Below are 24,320 nucleotides of genomic sequence, written 5' to 3' on the forward strand. Positions count from 1 at the left end.
CAGCTTTGCTTCACACCGGGAGACTCCGCAAAACTATGCGGGACGCGCGAACACGGTTGCGGCGCGCAGAATCGTAACAACACACGCTTCTTCCGCACGCTTCTTGATGTTAGTTGTACGCGTCGTTTTAGAAATGTTTTTTGCTAGGTCAGATAGTACTTGCACACTTATTTCAATGAATTTTATGTATGGCATGAAGAATTTATATTGTAGGTATAACCACGGCCAAGCTAGAGCGGCGGCTTGCGCGCGTCAACACAGCGCGCACCGCCGCTCTAGCCCGGCCGTGGTATAACATACCAAAAATTACGATGAGAAGAAGCGACGTTGAAGAACGTATCAATTCAGTCAACTTGAAGTTCGTCTCGAATTTCAGAAAGCCTACGCAAATGGTCAGATAAAGCGTCGTTCAAAGCCGCGTACGCTTATCAACGGCCTCGTTTTCAACCACGAGCTCGACCTCCTCGACATCCGCGTTAAGGAGCTGGGAGACGCCATCGACTACTACCTCATCGCTGAGTCCAACTACACCTACTTCGGCTCTCCCAAGGGCCTTCACTTGCGTTCAAACTTAAGTGCCGGCTTTCTGCAGGAGTACAGGCATAAGATAATTCCGCTTGCACTGGGAGTCTACAACTACAGGACCGATGACCCCTGGGCTCCTGAAAACTACTGTTACACTTCCGTCTGGCGCGAGGGTCAGCACCGACTTCCCAACGTGCGTGACGACGACCTCTTCTGGTTGAGCGACGCCGACGAAATAATAAGCCGCGATGTTCTGCTTTTTTTGAAGTATCACGACGGCTATGGTGAGCCCGTGGCAGTTGGTCTTCGCTGGTTCTTGTACGGCTTCTTCTGGGAGAACAGGAAGCCTGTCGAAGTGGGAGGTGTGTGCACGGTGGCTTTTATGCGGAACGTCTACGGCAATGACTCTCTGCTGCTTCGTGGAATGCAGAAGTTCCGCCACGTGCGGTTGCCAAACACCGGAACCTTTCAAGAGAAGTGGACGTTGAGGGGAACGGCACCTGGCTACGCGGGTTGGCACTGTTCGTGGTGTTTCAACGCTCGAGGAATTCAGGTGGGGCTGTCTTCCGTATGTCGATCTTCAGCAGGGATTACCTCTAACAGCGTTGAACAAGCTGGTAACTTAAATCTCTTCGAAGTCAGAATTGGGGGACAGCACCTTTGCACGAATTCTCTACAGAAAGCAATGTTTACAATATGTTATAAAAAAATTAACAGCGTTGAGGGATAGTATATTTAATGAAAAGTTTCTTTGTTGGACGAAAATGTTTATGACCACGTAATTTTGTTCTTGAGGGACGGCTGCGGCGAGCCTCCCAGCGCTGCAGAAGTGTGGTATACTGATCAATCATCTTGTGTTTGTTGAATTGCTTTTGGGAATTTTCCGTGTAACTACTCGTTTGTTCTACTTTTCAAGGCGGGGTTTTGCTCATTTTGTTCCAATCAAAGGACCTTCCCATTTGTGATTTTGCATTGCACACTTTGCTGGCTGGTTGATTGTGGTGGTGGTCGAAGCTCAGTTAAACAATTGTTACGCGATACACGAACTCGACGAGGGAGGGTAGAATCAACTGCGAGTTCAGCTTACCTCGAGCCCTGCCGCATTTATAGCCCAGGTTACATGGACTCCACGAGGGAAGGAGAGTCTACTGGCGGGTCCAGCTTACGTCGACCCGCCCCACGTTTACACGAACGCCATCCAAAGAATCAAGGCGAGAAGACGGGAGGGGTCCTGGAAAAGGAACCATTGAGCTCCTCACAGCCCGCCGACTCAGTCCCACGAGCGAGGCAACCAACCTGCGGGTCGAGCGAACTCACCGCGATGGCTTTTTGACTCACCCCGTACGATTATACATGGATGGGTCGCGTAAAAGGAAAACCTGTTTTACTCGACTCAACTCTCTCTGGTCGAGTATAGTATACGGGACTTATGCAGTGTCGTTACCTAGTGTTCCTTCTAACCTCCCCCGTTTAACCTGTTGTAGTGCCCTTGAAAAGGCGAGGTGTGGGGTTGTTCATTTCGACTCGCAATGTCCTACACATCATTCTATTTAGTTTCACTGGGTGAGGCAGTGCTGTTGGGCAGCTTTGTGGACTTGTCGCCCTTTCTTTAGGATTCATGTATCCCGCATCCTACACGGGCTGCATTGAAATCCCCAAGCACTATCAATATCCGGCTATTTGTCCATTTCAATAAAAGACAACGTTGTTTCTCCAGGTCCCGCAGTTTGTCCGTGAGGGGATGCGGATGTGCTATTGGACAAAAAGTAAACGGACCGCAGGGGAGGCAGCCGGAGCGGCTGCAGGAACCCTCTGTGGCGCTGCTATCGCGCACCTCGCGCTCACGCCTATAGTGTTGTACCCAGTGGCTCCTAATTCCGCTCTCACTTTCGTGAGGGTGCTTTTCACGCTTGGTGAATCTTTAAAGCTGCGTTCGGTCACTCGCAGCTGATGTTCGCGCGAAAGGAATCGTGCATCCCTGTTAATGGACCACGCGGCGCTGTCGCGCAATAGAGGTTGGTTGCACGTCATTAACCACGGGGCTGTGAAGGAGCGAACACCCTTTCTGTTTTTCAGCGAAACTCCCAATGGTTAAGATCCAGCAGATCTCCTACGACCGCAGTGCGATGTAGACAAAAACGGCACGTGAGCATAGCGCCACCTTGCGGCCCCCACTCAAATCCACGGCATCGTAAAGCTGCGCTGCATCTTCAGCGTATAGAAAAACTCATTAAAAAATGAAGGAAGCTCCCACTAACGAGGAAGACTTGAAGGTAGCGAAGCTGTATGCAGCCTTCACGACTATCCCGAAAGTTTGTCAACGATTGCAGCACATTTGCGTCTTCTTCGCTGCCGCGACGACCTTTACTCCATGATTGTTGCTATAAGTGTGACCTTCCTCATTTGTTTTTTGAAGAGAGAATCATTGGGCATCACCTTGGATGGGCGTGCGGAATGATGTGTCTTTCTCGTTCCGAGAAGGTTTGGCCATGAGTACGATGAACGCTGGAGTATTTTCTTTTTTGGCCAATCCTTGACAATTTCCCTACGTGGTTATGCTTGTCTAAACAAACGTACGCTGGGGACGCTGGGTGGTTGCCGCAGGGCACGCACACACGAGCGCTCGGCATTCTAATGGTGGTTTCAAATCTTGGCGGTCGCCGCGAGGCACGCGCTCAAGTGCGCGCGTTGACGTGCCCTCGGCATTTTCTTGGTATTTTTAACTGCGGACGCGACAAAACAATTTGCTAAACATCTTCACTGTTAACAACAACAAAAAAAAACGTTCCAAGGCCTTCATATTTTGGTATGACCGCTGATATGTCCCCTGAAAAAAATCTGCAGAAATTCAGAGAATTCTCTACCAACGCATAGCATTCCTAATTGTCTTGAGCGGCACTACTTGACAGCCAACTTTTGTTTTTATAAATCCTGTCCGACCAGTTACCTCCGTTTACTCTATTACTTACAGGTATTACTTGCGCAAAATCTGCATTTTTTGTAAATGAGGGGCATGGCACGGCTCGCTATTTTCCGTATTTCCTAAATCTTTTTCTTGCTTTTAGTTTTTCAAAATCATACTCGACCAATTGCCTCCTTTACGCTACTATAACGATTACAGGTGGAACTCTCGGTAAATCTTCATTATTGTGGAAATGCAGGGTGTTACACCGTTCGCCATTTTCCGTATTTTTTAATATTTTTGCAATTTTTTAGTTGTTGAAAATTTCGTTCGACCGATTATCTGCATTTACACTATTATAATGATTACAGCCAGAGCTCTCCCGAAATTCGCATTTTTGTGGAGATGGAGGGCATTACATGGTTCGGTGCACCAATTTGCGTGTTTCTTTATATTTTTCTAATATTTTCAGTCTTCCGAAATTTCGTTCGAAACATCTTCATTTAGCGAATATAGGTGGAACTTTAGCGAAATCTGAATTATGGCGGAAATATCGGGCGTTACACGGTTCGCCATTTCCGGAATTTTTTTATTTTTATTATTTTGTTGTTTTTCAAAATTTCGTAGAGTCAATTATTTTAAGCTACGCTATTCTAACGATTACAGGCGGAACTTCTGCGACATCTGCATTTTCGTCAAAATACACGGCGTTACACGGTACTGTTTTGGGGGGCACTCGACAAAGAATGCTACGCAGTAAAATGCCTTTTCAACAACGCGCTTCTGTCCCGAGGTGAAGCCTAGTTTAAGCGATTCGCTGTCAGTTTCTATTAGGCGAGGTGCCTAATGTGGGAGAAACATACAGAGAGCACCGGTTGGTGGCTAGAAATATGGCGACCAAGTACCGAGCACACGAGCCGCTAGCTAACGCGCCTCTTCGTCGTCCTCTGCTGTGCCCATCACACGGCACGTACCCACGCGGGGGATCAGCATGTCCGTCCTACTTAATAATGATCTCATACCACAGACTGGCACGTGACAATATCATACGGCGTGTTTCTTTTACGCGCCATAATTAGTCAGCTCACAGTGGCTATAAATATTGTGGAATTACCGTCGGCTGCCAATACATGGTCATCAGCGGAAGAGGTACGGTTACAGAAAATGGCTGTAACTCTTATTTTATCAGACCTATCCTAAAACAAACTAAATGACAATTATCCGGTTAGGCAAATCCTGTATTACGAGGAGTTTCACTTACTTTTAGATGCAACTCATCTCATGCTCGCCCCTCTGTCCTTCCTGCGTCCGTCCGGCGTTGTCCGCAGAGCGCGCCTCTCCTGCTCTCCTCTCTCCGATAGCGAACACTCTCTCCCAAACAGCTGCGGGTTGGCGTAGCGCGCTCTCACTCCGTTGCTAGGCGCCGGTGGGCGGCGCTGCGATCGGCGCTGCGTGCGCTGCGCATGTGCAGTATTCTCTCTCTCCGCGCTCTCCTCTCCTTCGGGCGCTGTGAATATAAAGCGGCATGCCGCGCTCCGGCGGTCTCAGTCGGTGGTCGTCCGTCCACCTCCCCTTCGCGTTTGAATCCCTGCTATAAGCGTAATCAATACGATGGAAAACGCCAATGGAACCCCCCATGAGATGCGTTGCATCCCACCAGGGTTCCCGCGAGGGGAGGTGGGCGTAATTTTTTGATGTTATATCGTACAGAATGAAGTTGTAAATGTTGTGGAATTCCCGTCTGCTGTTAATACTTGGCTTCTATATGAGGGAAACGGACAGCCCCATATTTCTCCACTGGAATAACACTCGAGTCCGTCGAAGTGTCATTGATGTAAATAACCAAGTATGCTTAATCTCAAATTACGAACAAACGCGTTTTGTTTCGTGGACTCCATGGGCTACGCCCCGGTCCAAGCATATTGTCGCTCACGTTGAGGCAGAGCACCACAGCTTCACTCATGATCCTTTTGCACAGAGTGCAAGCGTGGCACTGAATTTTTTTATTGGCGTCCGAAGCTAGCGGCGGCGCTCTTTGAATGGATGCCAAGGCGAGTCGGTCAAGTCGTCGGAGTCGACGTCAGCTTTTAATACCACAAACGAGCCTTTAATGTCTTTGAATGCTGTTGTTATTTACACCCGTTGTTATCTACTTCCGTTTATAAACTTTTACAAAGGTACCTAATGGTTTCCGGTGCGTCTTCCCAAGCATCTATTCCTAGCGGCACGCCTGCAAAAAAAAAGTTTAACCTTCACATATATTAGTAGCCAAAAAAACACACTGGTGCTCTTATCAATATAAAACCGGGCGTGCCATTACTAGCGGGCGTGCCATTACTAGCGACTGAGAACCTGCCCCAGGTTGTAGAGGCATTTGTGGACGCTGGGGCCCAAGACGGCGTTTTAACTACAGCGATCGTATGCCCCTCTCACCCAGAAGCATACCAAAACTGTGCTTATGAAACACTCCGCACCTGGCCTTCTATGCTGGCGGAGCTTACAGCCATCCGGGACGGACTGCAAGCCCTCCTACCGGCACTTCTTGAAGCTCCTGGAAGTTTTACGGCACAAATTTACACGGACTCAACGGCGGCCATACGGGATTTGCGACGTGTAGCCTCCAACTCGTCTGTCTCAAGAGACATTCATGACCTGCTGGACACGTGGCCCTGCCCTCTCCTACTGTCGTGGATACGGCGTAATACTATCACCGCTCATATTGCGGCGGATAGTTTCTGTCACGTTACGTCGGTTCCACGGCCCCTGCCCTTGCTGACAACTGACCCACATGACCGATTTGTCCAACTAAAGGAAGATCTGCGTCGCGCCACACGTGCTCTCATCCCACCGTGTGGAACAGACCTTCCCAGTGGGCTGGCCCTCTCTTCTGCGGTAACCCGGGCGTGGCCACCGCGATACCATGCCCCGTTTTCCACGACCTGCCCCTTCTGTACGGCTCCTGCCGAAGACGCCGACACCAACCACCTGCTATGGACGTGCCCTTCACTGAGTGCAGCGAGATCCCGACACCTTCGCGGCACAGGCCTGCATCCGGGGAGACCCCCCGATCTTCAGCGATGGCTGTGGGGGCCCCACCACCGCTGTCTCCTGGACTTCATCCGGGAAACGGGTGCAAACTTGTACCTGTAGGAACTTATGCCAAAGGGCATACTGTCGCAATTTAAAAAAAAAAACCATTGCCGGAGATGATGCGGGGAAAGCAATTTTGAAAGAAAAAACTGGCGAAACTTGCACTAAGTCGCGCATGGCTTGCACCATACGCACCACTAAAAACATGAGTTGGTAACACTCACTTAGGGGGAGAAGGGGGAGCAGGGGGGAGTATACTCTATTTTTGTTGTCCCTTGTTAAAAATTGTGATTATTGTCACTTTTTATGAAGTTGTTGAAACCCTGATGTACCCCGTCACTTCAGTGTTGATTCCTGTCTTTTAATTTCCTTTTTTGTTATTCCTTGTTACGTTTTTCTGAAGATGTTGCAACCTTGATGTGCGCCCCCCCCTTATGTAATGCATCCGGGTCCTTAAGGATGAATAAATGAAATGAAATATCTACTCGTCGCATAATGGAATCTTGCTAAACCGCTGTCCGTCGAGTCCCGCGACTCTATTGAAAGAGGGTCATGCGTACCTCATCACACTAGAGTCACAGTAGAGTATGGGTGACTATCGTTCATGGAGTCAGTCGTGACTCTGGCGTCAGCCTAATATACTTAAAAAGATAGTTGCAGGACTTCTTCCCGATGATCGTCGTATCCCTGTAACAAGAGTTGCGAGGGCGCTATAAAGAGTCCCGTGATTAAGCTGCAGAATTTCTTTCTACGTGAACACTGAAGGACCCATCACCACGCGTTTGTACAAGTTTGAAATTATTTATTTACATATTCCGTCGTTGCTTAGCTCTCTGCTAGTAGTAGTCATCGTCACATGCATCGATATCGTCGTGTTCCTCATGTCAAGCATTACATTGCGCGAGCCTGGGACTCAGCGGTCGCCGTGAGGCACGCGCTCACCAGCGCTCGCCATTTTCTCGCTCCAGAAGGTTTGTGTCCGTTTTTTTTTTTTTTTTTGATAAAGCCACTGCCCATGCGGAGAACGGTCGGCGCGAGGCACGCGCTCACGAGCGCTGGGCATTTTCTCGGTATTTTTTTCTTAGAACACCGAAATTCCTGCTTATACAACAGCTCCCTATTAAAATTCCCCTTTTTCGTAGAAACACACTGAAACAACCGCAAATTGATCACTAGGATCAACGGTAAAGTGAACAGACCTGCGGGGAAACTACTTGCCCAAAAACAACATACTGTAAGGGAGAAAACCCCCGCAGGTTCGTTGCAGTTATTCAGTGGTGACTGGGACTTGCCACAGCGCCAATAACTTAACCAGGGCGCTTGGCGACGGAATAAAGAAACATATATTCTTGAGCGAACACCACGAAAGCAAACATGTCAAGACTACATACAAAATCACAAACGGCAGCCAATCCCTACTCAAAGCTAAACGACACGTACCAAAACTAGGAAATACAAACTGTAAAGAAAATATAAAGTACTGTGCCCACCAAATGTTCAGGCCGATGAGACGCTGTCCGCAGGGCGTCGTGGGTTCTGGTGACGATGGGAGGCGAGGCGTCGCAGGGCTATGATGAAGTTGCACATGCCGGAACGTCGACGAGGAACATGAACCATTGTCCCCGTAGAAAACGGTCTTCTAGGCACTCGCTCAAGATCAGCGCCCTGTAGCAGCCGGAAGGAGGAAACCATGCACTTCCGGTCGACAACGGGCGAAAGGCAGCGGGTCCTCCACGGGCGGAGCACGCCAACGTTGCACGCCTCCAGAAGACAGGAGTCGCGCCTCGGCTCCAAGATGCCAAGGTGCAGGTAGACCCCTCTCGAGCTCGGGTACCGAAAGCCCGACGAGCTTCGAGTCTTCCACCTGGACGTCGCGCTCCTCGAACCTGCCCCGTCCACTCCTCCCGGCGTTCTCCTCCATTCCATCCTGGCCTCCCCTGCTTGTGGCCCGCGCCTTGCTTGTGGCCACTTCCCATTGGCCCACGGCATTCCCTCGTGTGTCTTGCCACTACTACTTTGTCGGCGCAACCACAGTAAGTGGCAATCCCCGCAGCTCGCATTCGCGCCACGAGTACTGCGTGGGTATGTTCCCGCAACGTTGTCGTCGTCGTCGCCAACCCGCATTTTCCACCTCACACATACATCCTGCCGAGCTATCGACAGCATAGCACACACACATCGCACATCTTTTAACGAAAGGCTCCATCGCCCACTTAAGAGGGCTTTTTCACAACGTATTAAGGACGATCCGTAGTATACCTTGGGCGACTTAAACGCAGAAATTGTGGTCTGTGTGTATGTCTGTCTGTCTGTCTGTGACTCCGTTCAGCCACCAGGCCAAAGTGAAACGGAAACTGCGCAATAGTCTTATATACCCACAGGCAAATCTAAACGTTTAAGTCCGGTGTTAATGTTCATACTTGTCAACAGTGTTGAACAAGAGCAATAAATTACGCAAATATAAGTCAGAAAATCAATATATGAGAGACATTTGCAGTTTTCCATTATTTAAAATTCACGGATGCCTCGATTTTGCGATAGCAAACAAAATACTACATCAACTGCAGAAAACCGTCGCCTGATATTGCCCGCGCTACCTAGCGGCATTTAAAAACATCAAACGGCAACAGCAACGAAAGGTTCCATAAGATAGTTTCCACGTTCCGCTGGGAACGGTCGTGGGGTAGGGCACCGTGGTTCTATAAACGTTGTAGAGGGTAACCTCGGTTCACGCTCGTCTCCCGCGTACGGCAGCGCTGGCATCGAGACTCCCGACGTGGAGCAATGAAAGGCGGTAAATTTAAATTGACTTGAGCATACCTCTACCGTATTATCTTGGGAGGAACGAGACGGAGAGGAACAGCATGAGAGGTGAGCGGGAAAAAGAACGCAGGCATTTACTTGCCAGAGGCGCCAGTCGACTATCGTTTTTCGTCGACATTTGCAACGAAAGGAGCCGATACGCGGCCAATTTTCCCCGCAAATTTTCATTCCGGTGAAGTCGGTTTACTCGGCGCCGCTACGGGGCTCCTCCTCGCCACCACTGACACCTCTTCCACAACTATTTTCCCCTCGCCTTCACTGACGTCTCTTTGACAAGTTGCGCAGTCGGCTGCTAACGGCCGTAGTGCGATTATGAGATGATTCAGAAAAATCAACACAAGTGAGGATCGGCGTCAAAAAGGCAGTGACGATTACTATACATCCTAATGCGGAATTTGTGTGCAATGCACCTGTAGTCTTTTAGGTCACGGCACACATCCGCTGCTTCTCAAGAAGTGATCGCGTGATCAGCGAACGAACGGCAGCTCGTGCTACTCTGCTGTTATCTCGCAGCGCGTCGCCGCCGCCCACCAGCGTATTGTTGCAAATTCTGTTTGAACCTCCCGCGCAAATGTCACGTGGTTAGGACTATATGGAGAACGGACCAGCGTCTCAGGAACGTGTCAGGGGGAGGGCAGTCCTTGGCGGCGACGCCCTAAACAAGTGTGAGGGGAAATCAGTGAGAGAGATGAGGCGATAGCAGCGCGTGCCGCCGTCCTTTTCACCCTTCGTCAGATGCTCCTCGGTTTTCTTTCTGTCGTCGCTGCTGAGTTCGCTCACTTGGTTACACGGACATAAACAGACGCCGACCCAGCGAATCCTGGTAACGGCTGCCAAAGGGCTGCGCCCTAAAACGAACGAAACCCGCCGTCGCCGCTGAACACGTAGCCGCCGCCGTTTCCGCTCAAATTGTATACCTCGCCCAGTAGCTGCGAATCCCTATCGGCTGAAGAGTCACTTGTCCAGTTGGAACGCCGCCACGAGCTCATAACTCGTCTTCAGATTGGAAGGTCTCCCGAACGACATTTTCGCCAGTGTCTTTCACGACTAAGTATGCGGGGTCACCGGTTGTCGGTTTATGAGTGCATAGTTTGGGGGTTGTAGTAGGGGGCGTGGCACATCCCGCTAGGCTTCATGCCGCTGCCGATGAAATGCCGGTTGTGCTGATGGGGGATTTACAGGTCCACGTGACATGGGTTGTTGCGCTTTGTCGCCTGTCCTTAATCGAGTTGTTCTGGTCTCGGTTGATGAGTAAGATGCCTACGAAGGGGAAAGGAAATTAACAGCCACATGTTTGCACTTGAGAATAGAGCTGAAGCGCTTCCAGGTTCTAAATCATTATGGGACGGATGCATGCCGTTCAATTGGAGGAAGAAGAGGTAGAATTGAAGAAGCATCCGCCCGAACCGAAGCGAGAATGGGAGCGGAAACAACGGTAAGCTGCGGCCATCGCTGTTACTGCCTCAAATTCCTGTTGTCGAGTAGCGTCGAATCACTCGTGGATTAACAACTTGCCCGCTTCGACGCAGGCGTGAGCCAATATCACTTCTTTGGATTAAGGGCTTTCACAAGGATATTTTCGTCCGCGTCCTTCACTTTTAAGCACGCGCACAAGACCGGTTGCCGGTTTACGCCTGCACCGGTTTGTAGTGGAGAATACTGGGAGAGGGTGGGGGACATGCACGGGCAGTTATAGGCTTCATGTCCGTACTGGTGGATGGCATGTTCGTTGGGATGGCGCGAGGTGTAAACGGGGAGGTTACACGGTCCACAATAGGACCTTCCCGGTGTCCCTAGTGGTAGAGCGGATTGGGTTGCTGTGTTACACACAGAGTAAGATGCTTACGACGCGGGAGGGACACAGGCAGCTCCATATTTGCCAACAAGAACAAAGCCTGGGTCCTTCAAAGGTTCATTCAGCTAACTGACGAGGAGGTATGCTCCGTCGCAAATTACAAGCAAAAAACGTGTTTTGTTTCGCGCCCTCCGTGGACTGCGTCCAGCTTCGCAGGTCATCCTTCTTCACAGAGTGGAAGGGCAGTAACTTTAGTCTCCTGGACTGTCAGAATGCTGGGAATATTCGGGGCGAGAACATACAGCAGTTGAAACTGATTTCACGCTGTGACAGGCCACGCACGTTCAATTTGACCACTCTAAGATGTATGCGAGGGAACATGAGTACCGTTACATGCCCGGTGACTAACTCGATGTGTCCACCGGCGGTGCCTCAAAAGGTAGGCCCCGCCCTGTCGCTTGTTCGCGTGTGGCCGGTCGTGCCTGGATGGCTTACGCTTTGCTTCGCGCGAACCGACTCGTCGATTTCACAGTAGTCATCGGAAAGTATTATTTTCTCAGGTGACGTCACCAACCAGCTCATGAAGCATGGACTTTCCATTCACAAGCGCCTCAAGGCCAGTAGCAACCTCCCTACACGCACACTGCGCACTTTAAGGACTACTAGGGGACTTGCAAACCTAAGGAATACGCGACTCATAAGTAGGACATCACCACCTGCTCTCTTTAGAGTGGGTGCGTCTGGTAGACCTACGTTTAGGGGCTGGTTTGCTTGAACCTGTGCTGGTTCTGGTTGAGAGACTGCCATTCATCTGGAAAGGGGTGAGTGCTCGGTCGTAGACTCGGGAATTGCTGCAGCCACGTCGGTTGCATCCACAAGATGCTCAGAAGCAACGTCGCCATGTGTAGAAGTGTGGCCAGGGAGTGTGCCAGCGCACTTTGGCCCACACTCCTGAGCGGCGTGTTCATACCTATGTAAACTGGAATAACGGCTATTCCTGCAGCTACGCCGTAGAAGGCCCACACGCTTCCAAAGAAACCGAAGCGGGGGTCGATCTGCAATCAAAACGACGGACTGACAGGCAAGAAGGCGATCAGCTGGGTCATGGTGTGAATGCACCCACATTCTTGTGGGGTGACTCTAGCAATACGATTTCGCGATGTCACAGCTTCTATGCCAGGTCATCCCCATTTCCCACGCTCTATGCTGTCCTCAGTACCACGCTGCCGGGGGGTTTTCACTATACGGAAATTTTTCGCTTTCCAAAGTAGCCACAACGTCCAGTTCCTAACCTCTTGCTTGTTGGAATCAAGCACGAGCACTTCTTCCCCTGCACATGAGAATATCCGAGTGCCTTCAGCTTCTTAAAAAAAGGCGTCGTTGAAAAAGCAAATTTACTTACCTGGATAATCTCATACTGCGAGGTGACACGTCCTGTTAAGCATTTATCGCTTCTTTGAGCGGGAATAATAGTCGTGGGCTCTGTAAGTGCGTCCAACCAGAACAGCGTGTTAAAACAAGGTGTTCGTTGCAAGATTACAAACAAAACTAGGGAAAAATGTCCTTTCGGTCAGATTCACTTTGCTTAAACCGTATATAGGTCAAAGCTTAGTTTTCGAATTTTGTGCGCAGCATCTCAAAAGCAGCCGCTCAGACAGTGTCTTCTCAGCCCAGCTTGAGCTGATAATAAATTGTGACCTTCGACTGAGAACCGTGGGTTATAAACTTGTTCTGCTACCAAAGGATTAATTTTGTCGCGATAAGACTACTAGCAAAGTACCTTTTCGTTAATAGTGCTACAAAGACGGTTGGCGAAGCATCTCAATTGTAGCAATTGAGAGTAGAAGAGAAAGACTGGGATAGTAATAGTAATGAGACGATAGAGTTGTACTGTTTGACACGTGAACCAACACGATATGAATAAGGTGGTGCCTTTGTTGACACCATCGCGTGACCAGAGTTGTACTGTTTAACACGTGAACCAACACTATATGAATAAGGTGGTGCCTTTGTTGGCACCATCCGTGACTGTACGTGAAATCAGCGCGCAACCTTCCATGCAACACTTGTTCTTGCAATTTCATGGGTGTTGCGTTTATGGCGATGCATTTTCAATCGACTACATACATGAACACCAGCTTTGAAACGTGGTCGTGGATGGCTGTGTGGATCTGTAAAGGAGCATGAATGACAGGACGCGGCCAAGAGAGTCAAAGCAGCGGCCAACCCAGCGGAAGTGGATGTGAAAGCGCGCACCACGAAGTAAGTCGCGATTGTAGCAGCGAAGACAGCAGGAAGGGTCGAGCGCCAGGTGGTCCAATGGTAAAGGAACTCTAGCTGCTGCGATGAACTAAGAAAAATCGATTTCAATATAGCAGCTGCGAAGCAACTATGGTCGTACGACGCTGTCCGAAAGATGGCGCGCCCGCAGTGCCAGCTACGAAAACATTTAAAGGGGCTATGCAGACAAAACACCTTTGGTTCGTTCGAAAGATTGCCTCGTTGGAATCGTACTGACACCACCTTTAACGCACACTTCGGTCAAATAAACTACATTATTAGGAAAAAAAGGAATGGCCATGCGACTCACTACCGCATTTCCCGCAACAGAACGCAGTGTGTCATATGCGCAGCTGTGTGATGGGCTGAGGCCGGCAAAAGCAAACGCAAATTAGGCAGGCCTTATAAGCTGGCCGAACGAGCTGTTTGCGCTTAAATGTAACGCGCATTCATTTTACAGTAGTAACAATTGTGGGGTAAACAATGAAATTACGAAACTACACGTAAACATAAAAGTACCGATGCGCACTGCTGCTGGAACTGGGTGCACTATGCTTGTTTTAGCTGCACAGCAGTCCGCTGCTTTGGAGTTCTTACACGACCCTGGCCAATTGGCGTAAGTGACGTTTTCTTACGTGACCGTGTTTGCCGGGCATTTCACATGTTTAACGAAACGATTACTTTCTACCGTAACAAAAACAAGCCAGGTGCTAATACGGTCACAAAAAAAAAAAAAAACAACGCCCGTCAACTATCCATGGCTTAGTATGGTAGCGCCATTAGGGGGGACCCACGGTACACATGGCTGCAGAGCCTAAGGACGCACTGGAAGTTCGCATGAATACCCGCCCTTGTGACTTAATGGCAGACGTCACGAAAACACGCGATTTGACGGGAGTATCCAAATGTTAACCTAAATTGGTTAATTTGTCAGTGAATACAGCATCGTTTGCTGCCGGACAAGCGCGGGGGGGGGGGGGGGGGGGGGGCACTATAGAACATGAAATCGTTTTAATTAACAAACTTGTATTTTGTCTGCATGGCCCATTTAAACACGCCATGACGTCAGTTCCAAGACAAAATGGCGGCACCTAAATACCGGAACACACGATCAAAAATTTATTTCCTACATCATGCGGAGTGCTTACGTGTGCTAGAATTTTTTTTCAGAAAAGTCTACAGCACCATGTCGTATTTCGATGGCAGAGGCGTTCCCAGCTTCACTATACGCTGAAGACTTCCAAACGCACTGCAATGGGGAGCGAACTAAACAGACTCATAAATTCAAGTGTCCCATTTTGTCATAGACCATACGCCAGGCTACCCTCCCTCAGGTCCCCTTGTATGGACTTACTGCACTTTAGATTTTAAATAACAAGCCCCGCACCTCTCAAATTCGGGTAAGCGGGGCTCCAGCACGCACGATCTTTTTTTTTCTATTTCCAGCGGCCACCAAGCGAAAACGCAGCAGGACAACCGTGTGTCGTCCGTGTCATCCCCGCAGTGATGTTTCCTAAGCGGCGAAAGTCAGCGCTGCTCTTCTGCGCAGTTATTGTCTTTCTCGGCGCAGCTCTTGTATGCCTGGAATATATGCGGTGTGCGCAATATACGGGCCAACATCATTCGATATTGGGCGACCGTGTTACTAGAACCCAACCTGTGTCATGCGAAAATGCATCGATTCGAATAAACGGCGTTTCCCAGGGAGAACATTCAGAGGTGCCAGTGATGAACATAAGTACAGCCAAGTCATCTTCGTGCTTTGTGGAGGGTACAGTTCCTGGTATGGAGAATACGATGTGCGTGTGCTCGCCAGGTTGGCATGGTGTCGAGTGCTCCATTCCTGATGCTGTGTGGAGGACTGTCAGGTTCCAGGAGCTCTACGGAAAAGGTCTCATAAAGCGTCGTTCGAAGCCGCGCACTCTCATCAACGGCCTCGTTTTCAACCACGAGCTAGACCTCCTCAACATCCGCGTTGAGGAGCTGGGAGACGCCGTCGACTACTACGTCATTGTTGAGTCCAACTACACCTACTTCGGATCACCGAAGGACCTCCACTTGCGTTCGAACTTGAGCGCCGGATTTATTCACCAGTACAGACACAAGATAATTCCGCTTGCAATAGGAGTATACAACTACGGTGACGGCAGCCCGTGGGCTCCCGAAAATTACTTCCGCACTTCCATCTGGCGCGAGGGTCAGAACCGACTTCCCAGCCTGCGTGACGACGACCTCTTCTGGATAAGCGACGCCGACGAGATACCCAACCGCGACGTTCTGCTCTTTCTTAAGCATCACGACGGCTACGGCGAGCCGGTGGCCCTAACTCTGCGCTGGTTCTTGTACGGCTTCTTCTGGGAAAACATTAAGCCGGTGAACGTGGGAGGAGTGTGCACCGTGGCTTTTATACGGAAAGTCTTAGGCAATGACTCTCTGCTGCTTCGTGGAATGAGGAAGTTCCCCCACGTGCGGTTGCCAAACACCGGGACCTTTCAGGAGACGTGGACGTTGATGGGAACGGCACCTCGCTACGCGGGATGGCACTGTTCCTGGTGCTTCAGCACTCGAGGCATTCAGGTGAGGCTGTCTTACGTATGTCGATGTTCAACTGGGATTACCTCCAACAGCCTTGAATGAGCTGGTAAATTATATCACTGATAGTAAAGGAGTCCCTGTCGTGCTTCATGAGTTCCACGTAATCATGCATTTTGGCACCATACTTAAGGATTCGGCAGGTGGGCGTTCAGTATTTCAAAAGACATACCTTCCAATTCTGAATTTATCCTACCCTCCAGCCTTCACTCGAGGAGATCCTTGACAGAGATGTTTTTACGTAAATGCATTGTGGTATCCTCCACACAGCCATGTCGAGAAAACACACGAAGTGGAGGACAGAGTCAGAATTCGGCCAATTAAATCGCACCCGTAGACATTTATCTTAGCAGAACTGAAAGTTGGGCGAGTTGGTGACACATCTTGGGAAGAAGCCCAAGAAATACTCCGTAGAAAAGAAAGAGAAGACAGGGTGCCGCGCTACATACTCATCTTTTCCTCGTTTCTTCCCGGGGTCTTATTTTGGCCTGGTTTATGCACAGTGTTACCGAATACTTCGCCTTGTGTAGTGGTTCTCAACAAATAATAGGCCATACGTCTTCACCCGATGGGCTGCTGCTGCCCAATTAGCCCTTCCGAAGTTGTCATTTACTTGTACGGACCCTTGCCCGTCAACGGCTGCCGCTAGAATGTCCCCGTAGGTGACAGATGATTGCGCTATGCCCTGAGAATAAGATGCCGCAACCAGTCCCGTTAGTTCTACTCGCCGCGGTGGCTCGCTGGCTAAGGCGTTGTGTTGCTGAGCCCAATCATGCGGGTTCAATCCCGGCCGAGGTGGCTGCTTTTCTGATGGAAACAAAAGGCGACAACACCCGTGTGTCGAGATTTCGGCGCCGTTAAGATCGCCAGGTGGTAAACATTATTCCGGTGCTCTCCACTACGGCACGCCCCATAGCCCAGGTGTAGCGTCGGCGTATTAAACCCCACCATCAATCAACCCGTCTGTTCTGCCTTCGCTTCGAAGACTTGCTTGCCTCTTGAGAAGAATATTTCTGCACTATGGAGGCCCCCGTATTCTTCTAAGTGTCTGAGTGACTGCGGCAAAACGTTCCTGTGCGGCATCTTTGCAGACATACTTCGCAATACCCCACAATTTTGAAGACGACATTTATATAGCACCCTACTCACAAAACACTTTCATCCCACCTTATTCGATATAATATCAATGTATGCCCTACAACGCGGCCTTTAACTTCTGGCAAGTCTACGTTTTAAAGTAAAGCTTTAGTGCCATCACTCGTGCCGTTGGCTGCCAATACGGCCTGCCGGAAATCCAGCTTTCTCTAACGACGAGGAATAATAATACCCCCTATTATTATTCCTCGTCGTAAACATGAAAAAACATGAAGTAAACATGAAAAAAAATTCAGGGAACCTTTTACTCACGCCCGAAACTTGAATGGTGAACCTGTTGTAGGTGAGCATTGCCATACACATACTGAAGTTTCGGTTGGCTGCCAATACGCCCTGCCGGAAATCCAGCTTTCTCTAACTACGAGGAATAATAATAGGGGGTGAAGTAAAAACGAAAAAAATTCAGTGAAGCTTTCACTCACGCGCAAGACTTGAATGGCGAACCTGTTGTAGGTGAGCATTGCCAGACACGTAGTGAATTTCTGTTATCATTGTTTATTCGCCTAGTTGTGTGAGAGTATGGCGCAAAGGCTGGGGCGTTGAAGAGGCATGGCAAGGCGAATCAGAATTCTTGAAAAGACAGCGTTTATTTGCACATAGTAAAACACGACTGACCACGCCGGAGGCGGGAACAAAAGAAGGACCAACAGCGAGCGCGTCCCACAATTCGCTTTGGCCTGGAGATGCGTTGGTACTGAATGTGGCGCTAGTGATCAGCCAATGATTACGGCGCATGGGGGCGCTCCCACCGCACCCCAGTCTGGTTGACCGCGTCTCGTGGTCAGTGATATCCTCACATTGCCCACAACAGGAATAAGACTGATACACACGGGGAAACACTGCCGCGCGCTTCACTCGAGCACAAGATCGTCTAGGTGGCTAGGCAGCCAATTAGTGCATTGTGGCCGTTTAGGCTGTGGCTGCGCTGCAGAGGTGAGTGTACACTGTGCTGCTTCCTTGCACTGGCAGTTCGATTCTCACCGAAGCGTGGTAATGGCCTTTGTCCTGGCTTCGTGGTACGTGAAAGGCGCTCCAGTCGTCTTTGGACAGGAGGCTGGCAACACTCTCTCAAACAGTCTCATGACCCCGGCGGAGCTGCGTATTCACACAGTATGCCACGCACGCTAAGCAGAAAGCCCTTGCTCGTCTTGTGGCCGAACGCTGAATGGTCGACGCTGCTACCAAACTTTCGGGCACGGGCATTGTCCTGCTGAAGCACATCGATGCCCCTCACAAAGTGGTCAGCCAGGCGCTGGCACAAGTTCTCCTTGGTCTGTTCTGGTACCACAGATGGCTCCGAGTTTGGCGGTGGCTGTGGCACAGGCCGCGGTTGGATGGCGCTGAGGACGGCTTGAAACCTGTAGGCGGTTGGGTAACGAGCGTTTGGTACATTTTCTGGCTATTAACAAAGTTATCGGCATGTTGGACTTGCTTTAAGCACTGGGGTGGGCTGAAAGTACTTGGCGGGCGGTTCACTGACGGTATGGACTCATTATGGTTGTTGGAGTTCTGTATGTGCTGGACTTCCCTTGTCAGAACTGGCCTGACATAGAACTCCGTTTCGTCACCCACCCGGGTCAAGCGTACGGTATTTGGGAGGCTCAGAAGAAAGCGGAGGGGGTCACAGAAGCCGTGCTGTTTGAATGACAGCTCCTGGCTTTTGCTCCTTTTGAATTCGCACATAAGCTGAGGTAGAGTTAGCGGTCGCTTGACTCAGCAAGGCACGGATGATGGCTTTGATGGTTTGTAGCTTTTTACAGTGCCCCTTGAAAGCCATGGTTCGCTTGGGCCCCTGAGTTTTCAGGAACTGCTTGCCTTCTGGAACGTACCGGTAATGGTTCCAACTGCAGGGCAATACGGTGCAGGTAGTACGTCAACGCGGTACTTCATATCAGTGAAGTGGCCAAGATAATCGTCGTGGCGAGAAAAACAGCTTTGCGTTCAGGCAATGCACCTTTTAGATGCGACGCATCTCATTCACACCGCCTTGTTCATGCATGCATGCATCCCTCCATCCATCCGGCGTCGTCGTTGTCCGCGCGAGCTGCGTATGCGCTCTCCGCCGCTCTTACCGCAGCGTTATCTGCGGGTTAGCGCTCGCTCCTCGCAATGCCAGCTGTGCGTCGGCGCGCGCTAGCGCTCGGTTAACGCATGCGCATGCGCTGCTCTCTCTCATTCCCCTCACCGTTATGCGGCGGTATACAACGCGGTACCTGCGGCGCTCCGCTCCGTCGTTCCAGTGCCGGTGCTCCGATGTCCAACGCTGCTTTGAATGGAGACTAACAAGCCTGCTATCGCGATGGTCGGCGCAACCGCAACAAGCACCGGCCAGCCCAATAACAGAACTGCTAGCACCACCGACGATGAGGCTGCAAAGCGACGTGCACGGGATGCGGGAACCCCGTAGTAGACGGAAATGCATCGTACGCGTTCATGGCACGATTCACGCGATGGGAGCCCAACGGAAACGCCGAGGGAAACACCCACGATGCGTCGCATCTACACAGGGTTCCCGCGAGGGGAGGTGGGCGTAATTTTTATAACTGCGTGCTGGTTGGGAGTGGACTGGCTGCCAATTCAGTACAATGGAATATCACAATGATGGCGCACAACAACCATGACAGATGCGAGGGAGTCAGACGCTAGAGGGGCACTTCTTGAGGGCAACGTTTGGGCTGCTAACACTTGCCATGGTGGCTGCTCTGGCAAAAGCAAGGGATCATGTTGCAGGTAGTCTTTGGCACTGTGGCTGGCTTGAGGAAAAAGGACTAACCTAGCTGGGATCACAGCACTTGGAATTATGGGTACTAGTTTTTGTTTGCGATAATGATCGAGTTTGTGGTTGCATACTGCAACTGTGTTGGTTGCGGTGGCTCGAAGATCAGGCGTGCTTGTGCTGCCGCGAACCAGTCCTCACCAAGAATGACGGGTAGTACGTTATGCTCCCAAATAGCGGCTTCAAGAACTACTGTGACTGGTCCAATGGATATCTTTAAACATGCAGCACCAACAGGAACCACTGCGCCTCCTCCGACAAGAGCAAGAGGGGCTAAGTCCACGGGGTGACCCGGCTTTCAGGCACACAGGCTTTATATATTAGTGTTACTTTTCATCCCGAGTCAGAAAACGCTTCGCATTCACCGACTCCCACAACGGTTGCGTTGAACAAGGGGCATTGCTACTTCGAGCCTTCAAGCGTAGCGGGTGCACTGTGCAATGCTTGAGGCAGCTGTGTCCAGGGCGTCGTTGGAGGTCCTGATGATACTGCGGGGGGTGCGAGTAGGACATTTGGATGCCAAGTGCCCCGATGCATGGCATTAGTAGCAGACAAGTCTTGGCCACGACGAAAAGCATGGGCGCCATACTGTGCCGAAATAGCTGCATAAGCGGGTTCTTGTTGATCAGCAGGCAGTTCTGAAATGCGCGCTCTTGGTGAACCTCGAGAAGAGTGTGGTGGCGATGGTTCTGGGTGAGGCTGCTGAAGCTCCGCAGTCTTAGAGGCACGAAATAGTTGCGTCGGCCTCTTCACAGAACTGGCAACTGGCGGCGGGCTTTGGTATGTAGACGTTGCGCGCTTTTGTCGAGGCTAGTGCAGGTGGCGATAAAATCAGCTACCGTGGGTGGCCGATTGGCTGCTATGGCGACGAGGATGTGTTGTTCGCGTAAACCCTGCAGCAAATAGTCGATTTTCTTTGGCATCAGAGAGCTTTACCGGACAACGCTCAATGATCCCGAACTTGTCACAGGCATGCTGGTGCAAGCTTTCGCATACGACCTGGGGTACCTTCATGACCTTTTATTGCCACTCGATGAGTGTCAATCCTGTGAGAAATGTGTCCTTAAAGGGACAGACAACCGATTTTTGTCGAGTATATATTCTCTATCCCAAATGAAAGGGCATCACTAAAAGCACCTCGACGAGAAACGGTTTTGCTGAGAAACGGTTTTGCCTAGAACTTTATAAATCAAATTTTTTAGATCTGTGAGCCGTACGTGTCTCTCCCAAAAATGATGCTGGCAACCTTGACACAGAGTAGCTCGGCACTATACTTTTGTCTGTAAGCGAAATGAAAAACGATATTTAAAAACTTGTCCCCCAGCTAAAAAAGTTTGAATCGCTGGCTTTCCTGTTCCGTTATGTGTTTTTAATGCAACGGTCTATTGTGCACGAATGCGCCATCTGTTGGGATAGACGATAGGTAGAATCTGGCTTCGCGTTGTGGAGGTGGGAAGTTCGATTCTCCCCGGGCGCGACGTTTTTTTTAAGCTGCCGTTGGCGTATTTGGAAACTGAAATCGAATATTTTGGCAGAACAAACGCCTCTGACGGAGGCAGAATCATCAAAGCTCCTTCAGTGGATCTGTTTACTGCACGCTGCCGTTGATTCTGGGCATGATGGCTCAGTTAGCCACACTGAGAGGAACACAGCGGCGGCGGGCGGCGTGTCTTTAGAAATTTCAAAATAATGTTTATAAATACATATACAATTTAACCTTGCACAAATATTTGTGTCAAAAGGTTTTCAATACGTAAATAAGCGTTTCAGCAGTTACAGTAGCTGCTAGGTTTGCAGGTCACGTGACAGGGACACATGTTGTAGTGCCAAGTTTCGACACTACGAACCGCCACCCTTCCGATTTCAGAAAGTTCGCTGCCAAATTAAAATTATTTGCGCCGATTCGTTTAGAAAGTGCTTGTAGTTACCGGGCTATATAACACGCTGGCTTTCATATGAGCTAGAGAACATATACGCGACAAAAATCGGTTGTCTGTCACTTTAAGGGCTGCTCTCCAGGTAGCCCAAGTGGCGTGCTGGTTACCGGACGCGAGATGCCAGTTTCGCGGAGTACCTTTGAGCTTGCTAGCAGCGATAAGGCGTGTGGTTGTGTTGGCCCACGAAGCAAGCTGTTGCACTCGTTGCACGTCGTCAAGCCATACGTTGACGTTGTGGATGTGCGAACCGTCAAACAGCGGGATGGAAGATGACAGGTCAGTCAGTCTCGTCACCATCGCTGCAGGACGAGGTAGCTGCTGGAACAGCAAGGCAAGGCTCTGTACCTTGGCTGGGCCTAGCGTCAAAGGCGCCGCTGCGGACGAGGCCGAAGCCTTCGTTTCAACCGGGAACCAGCTTCACGCTGCTGCCGAATGTCAGCTTCGAGTCGCTGAATAAGGTCCTCTTTGAAGCCGGCGGTGTCCAGCTGTCGCCGTGCCAATTCGTCCTGTATTCGTGCCAATTCGTCCGTACCAATTCGTCCCGTGCCAATTCGTCCTGCCAATTCGTCCGTGTCACAACCCTTCGGTAGCTTCAGCGTCGTTGATCAACTTGATCGCCATCACAGCGTGTCCTGTATAAGGTCGATGCCTAGGCGCGACATTGTCACTAGGTCGAGGCGCTCGCACACAATCCACGGCATGATATTCCTCCAAGCCGGCTCTAGGCAGGCGTTCACACACAGAACACAATCTCTCCGGCGCGTCCACTAGCAAGCGCACGGAGACGCGCACAAGGAGGCGAGCGAACGAGCGGCGGGAAACGTTCGGGCGAGGACGACAGAATGGCTCACCAGCTGTTGAACGACGACGGTAGGCTCAGTTGTGAGGGCTGGGCCAGATGTGAGGGCTGGGCGTGAAGGCTGGGGCGCTGAAGAGGCATGGCTAGGTAAATCGGACTTCTTGAAAAGAAAGCATTTATTGGCACATAGTATAGAACACGGCTGACCATGCCGGAGGCGGGAACAAACAAGGACAAACAAGCGAGCGCGTCCCAAACCTTGCTTGGGCCTGGAGCTGCGTCAGCGTAACGGCACTGAAGGTGGCGCTATAGTGATGAGCCAATGATCACGGCACAGGCGGGCGCTCTCAGTGGCAGACTGGTAGTCGTCGTCATATGCATCGAAGAGGTCGTCTTCTTCGCAGCGATTGGAGGAAGCGAAGACATCCTCAGCGTTGCAAACTTCCACGAGCTCAACTAGCAAAGTTTGCACTTAGTCACGCATGGCTTGAAACATAGCGAAGCTGGAGGATTACTTTATACGTGCGCGAGCACTGACGGACCCATCACCACGCATTTGTATAATTTTGTACTTCTTTATTTGCATGTTCCGGCGTTGCTTTGAACTCTTCTAGTAGAATCGTCGTATGTATCGATATCGTCGTGTTCCTCATGCCAAGTATTACATGCGTGGTAATGCTTGACGACAGCGCTGGAGTATTTTTTTTTTTTGCCTGGGACTCGGTGGTCACCGCGAGGCATGCATTCCCGAGGGCTCCGCATTTTTCTTGGTATTTTTGTCTGCAACGGTGAGCTTACGACGAACTTACGGCTTGTGCAAAAGCTCCTGTGTCAAAAAAAGCGCTTACAGGAGCCGGAATCAAACCTGGGTACCTCGGGTTAGGAAGCCGGAGTCTATCCGACAGCTCCGTGGCCGCTAGCGACATTTCTCGCCTACTTGGCTTAGCTGGCCATATGGCTTCTTTTTAAGTGCGAATGCACTTCTTAAGCGAGCCTGAATCGTCCGCCGCCGTAGTACGCATAGCAGCAGCTACGGGTGCGCGCGCTCCTCGTCTTCCTTAGCAACGGGGGGAGATGGGCGCGCGCTGCCTGGCCGCTGACATGGCACATACCCACGTGGGGGATTGGCCAGGAATCGGGCGTGAGAAGGGCTAATGCACCCGCTTAAAGGAGTACTGACACGAAATTTCAAAGATGGGCGCGCGCTGCCTGGCCGCTGACATGGCACATACCCGCGTGGGGGATTGGCCAGGAATCGGGCGTGAGAAGGGCTAATGCACCCGCTTAAAGGAGTACTGACACGAAATTTCAACGCTGAGATCCGCTCTAGCAATCAAGTACAACGACAACACAAATAGGTGTCTGTGATTAAATGCATCTTTCTTTCTTTGTAGTTGTGTGTGTGTGTGTGTGATCTCTCTTTCGCGAACATTACCGAACCGCACAAATTCAACTCGTGCATTCGCACTTTCACATTCTTCCCTTCGGGGAAATGCGGGGAATTTTTTTTGTCTCGAAGCTAAAATAAAAAAAGGGCAACATTTTTTCTTGTTCATCGTTCATGAAGCTTCTAAAATATCGCTGACAAATTATCTTTTGGAGGTTCAATTATACATTAACAAAACAAATTTCAGGAACCTTCTACA

General features: G+C 50.4%; 2 protein-coding genes and 1 pseudogene across 2 annotated transcripts in view; 2 read left to right on the forward strand and 1 right to left on the reverse strand.

The window, feature by feature from the left end:
- The window catches only part of LOC144152532 (beta-1,4-mannosyl-glycoprotein 4-beta-N-acetylglucosaminyltransferase-like), a 69,401-nt gene that overhangs the window by 209 nt on the left and 44,872 nt on the right, over positions 1-24,320 (forward strand). The window contains exon 2 of the mRNA XM_077683825.1: positions 360-1,078. Coding sequence (XP_077539951.1) covers positions 360-1,078 — 719 coding nt within the window. The remainder of the gene's footprint in view (positions 1-359; positions 1,079-24,320) is intronic.
- On the forward strand, positions 15,078-16,177 carry LOC144153042 (beta-1,4-mannosyl-glycoprotein 4-beta-N-acetylglucosaminyltransferase-like). Its single transcript, XM_077684678.1, has one exon. The coding sequence runs from the start codon at positions 15,144-15,146 to the stop codon at positions 16,050-16,052; it is 909 nt and encodes a 302-aa protein (XP_077540804.1). The 5' UTR covers positions 15,078-15,143; the 3' UTR covers positions 16,053-16,177.
- Positions 18,241-23,600, reverse strand: LOC144152344 (uncharacterized; annotated as a pseudogene).

The sequence above is a fragment of the Haemaphysalis longicornis genome, unplaced genomic scaffold, assembly GCF_048455015.1.
Source record: "Haemaphysalis longicornis isolate Haplotype H1 unplaced genomic scaffold, Haemaphysalis longicornis Haplotype H1 scaffold_9, whole genome shotgun sequence".
In the NCBI taxonomy this organism is placed as follows: Eukaryota; Metazoa; Arthropoda; class Arachnida; order Ixodida; family Ixodidae; genus Haemaphysalis; species Haemaphysalis longicornis.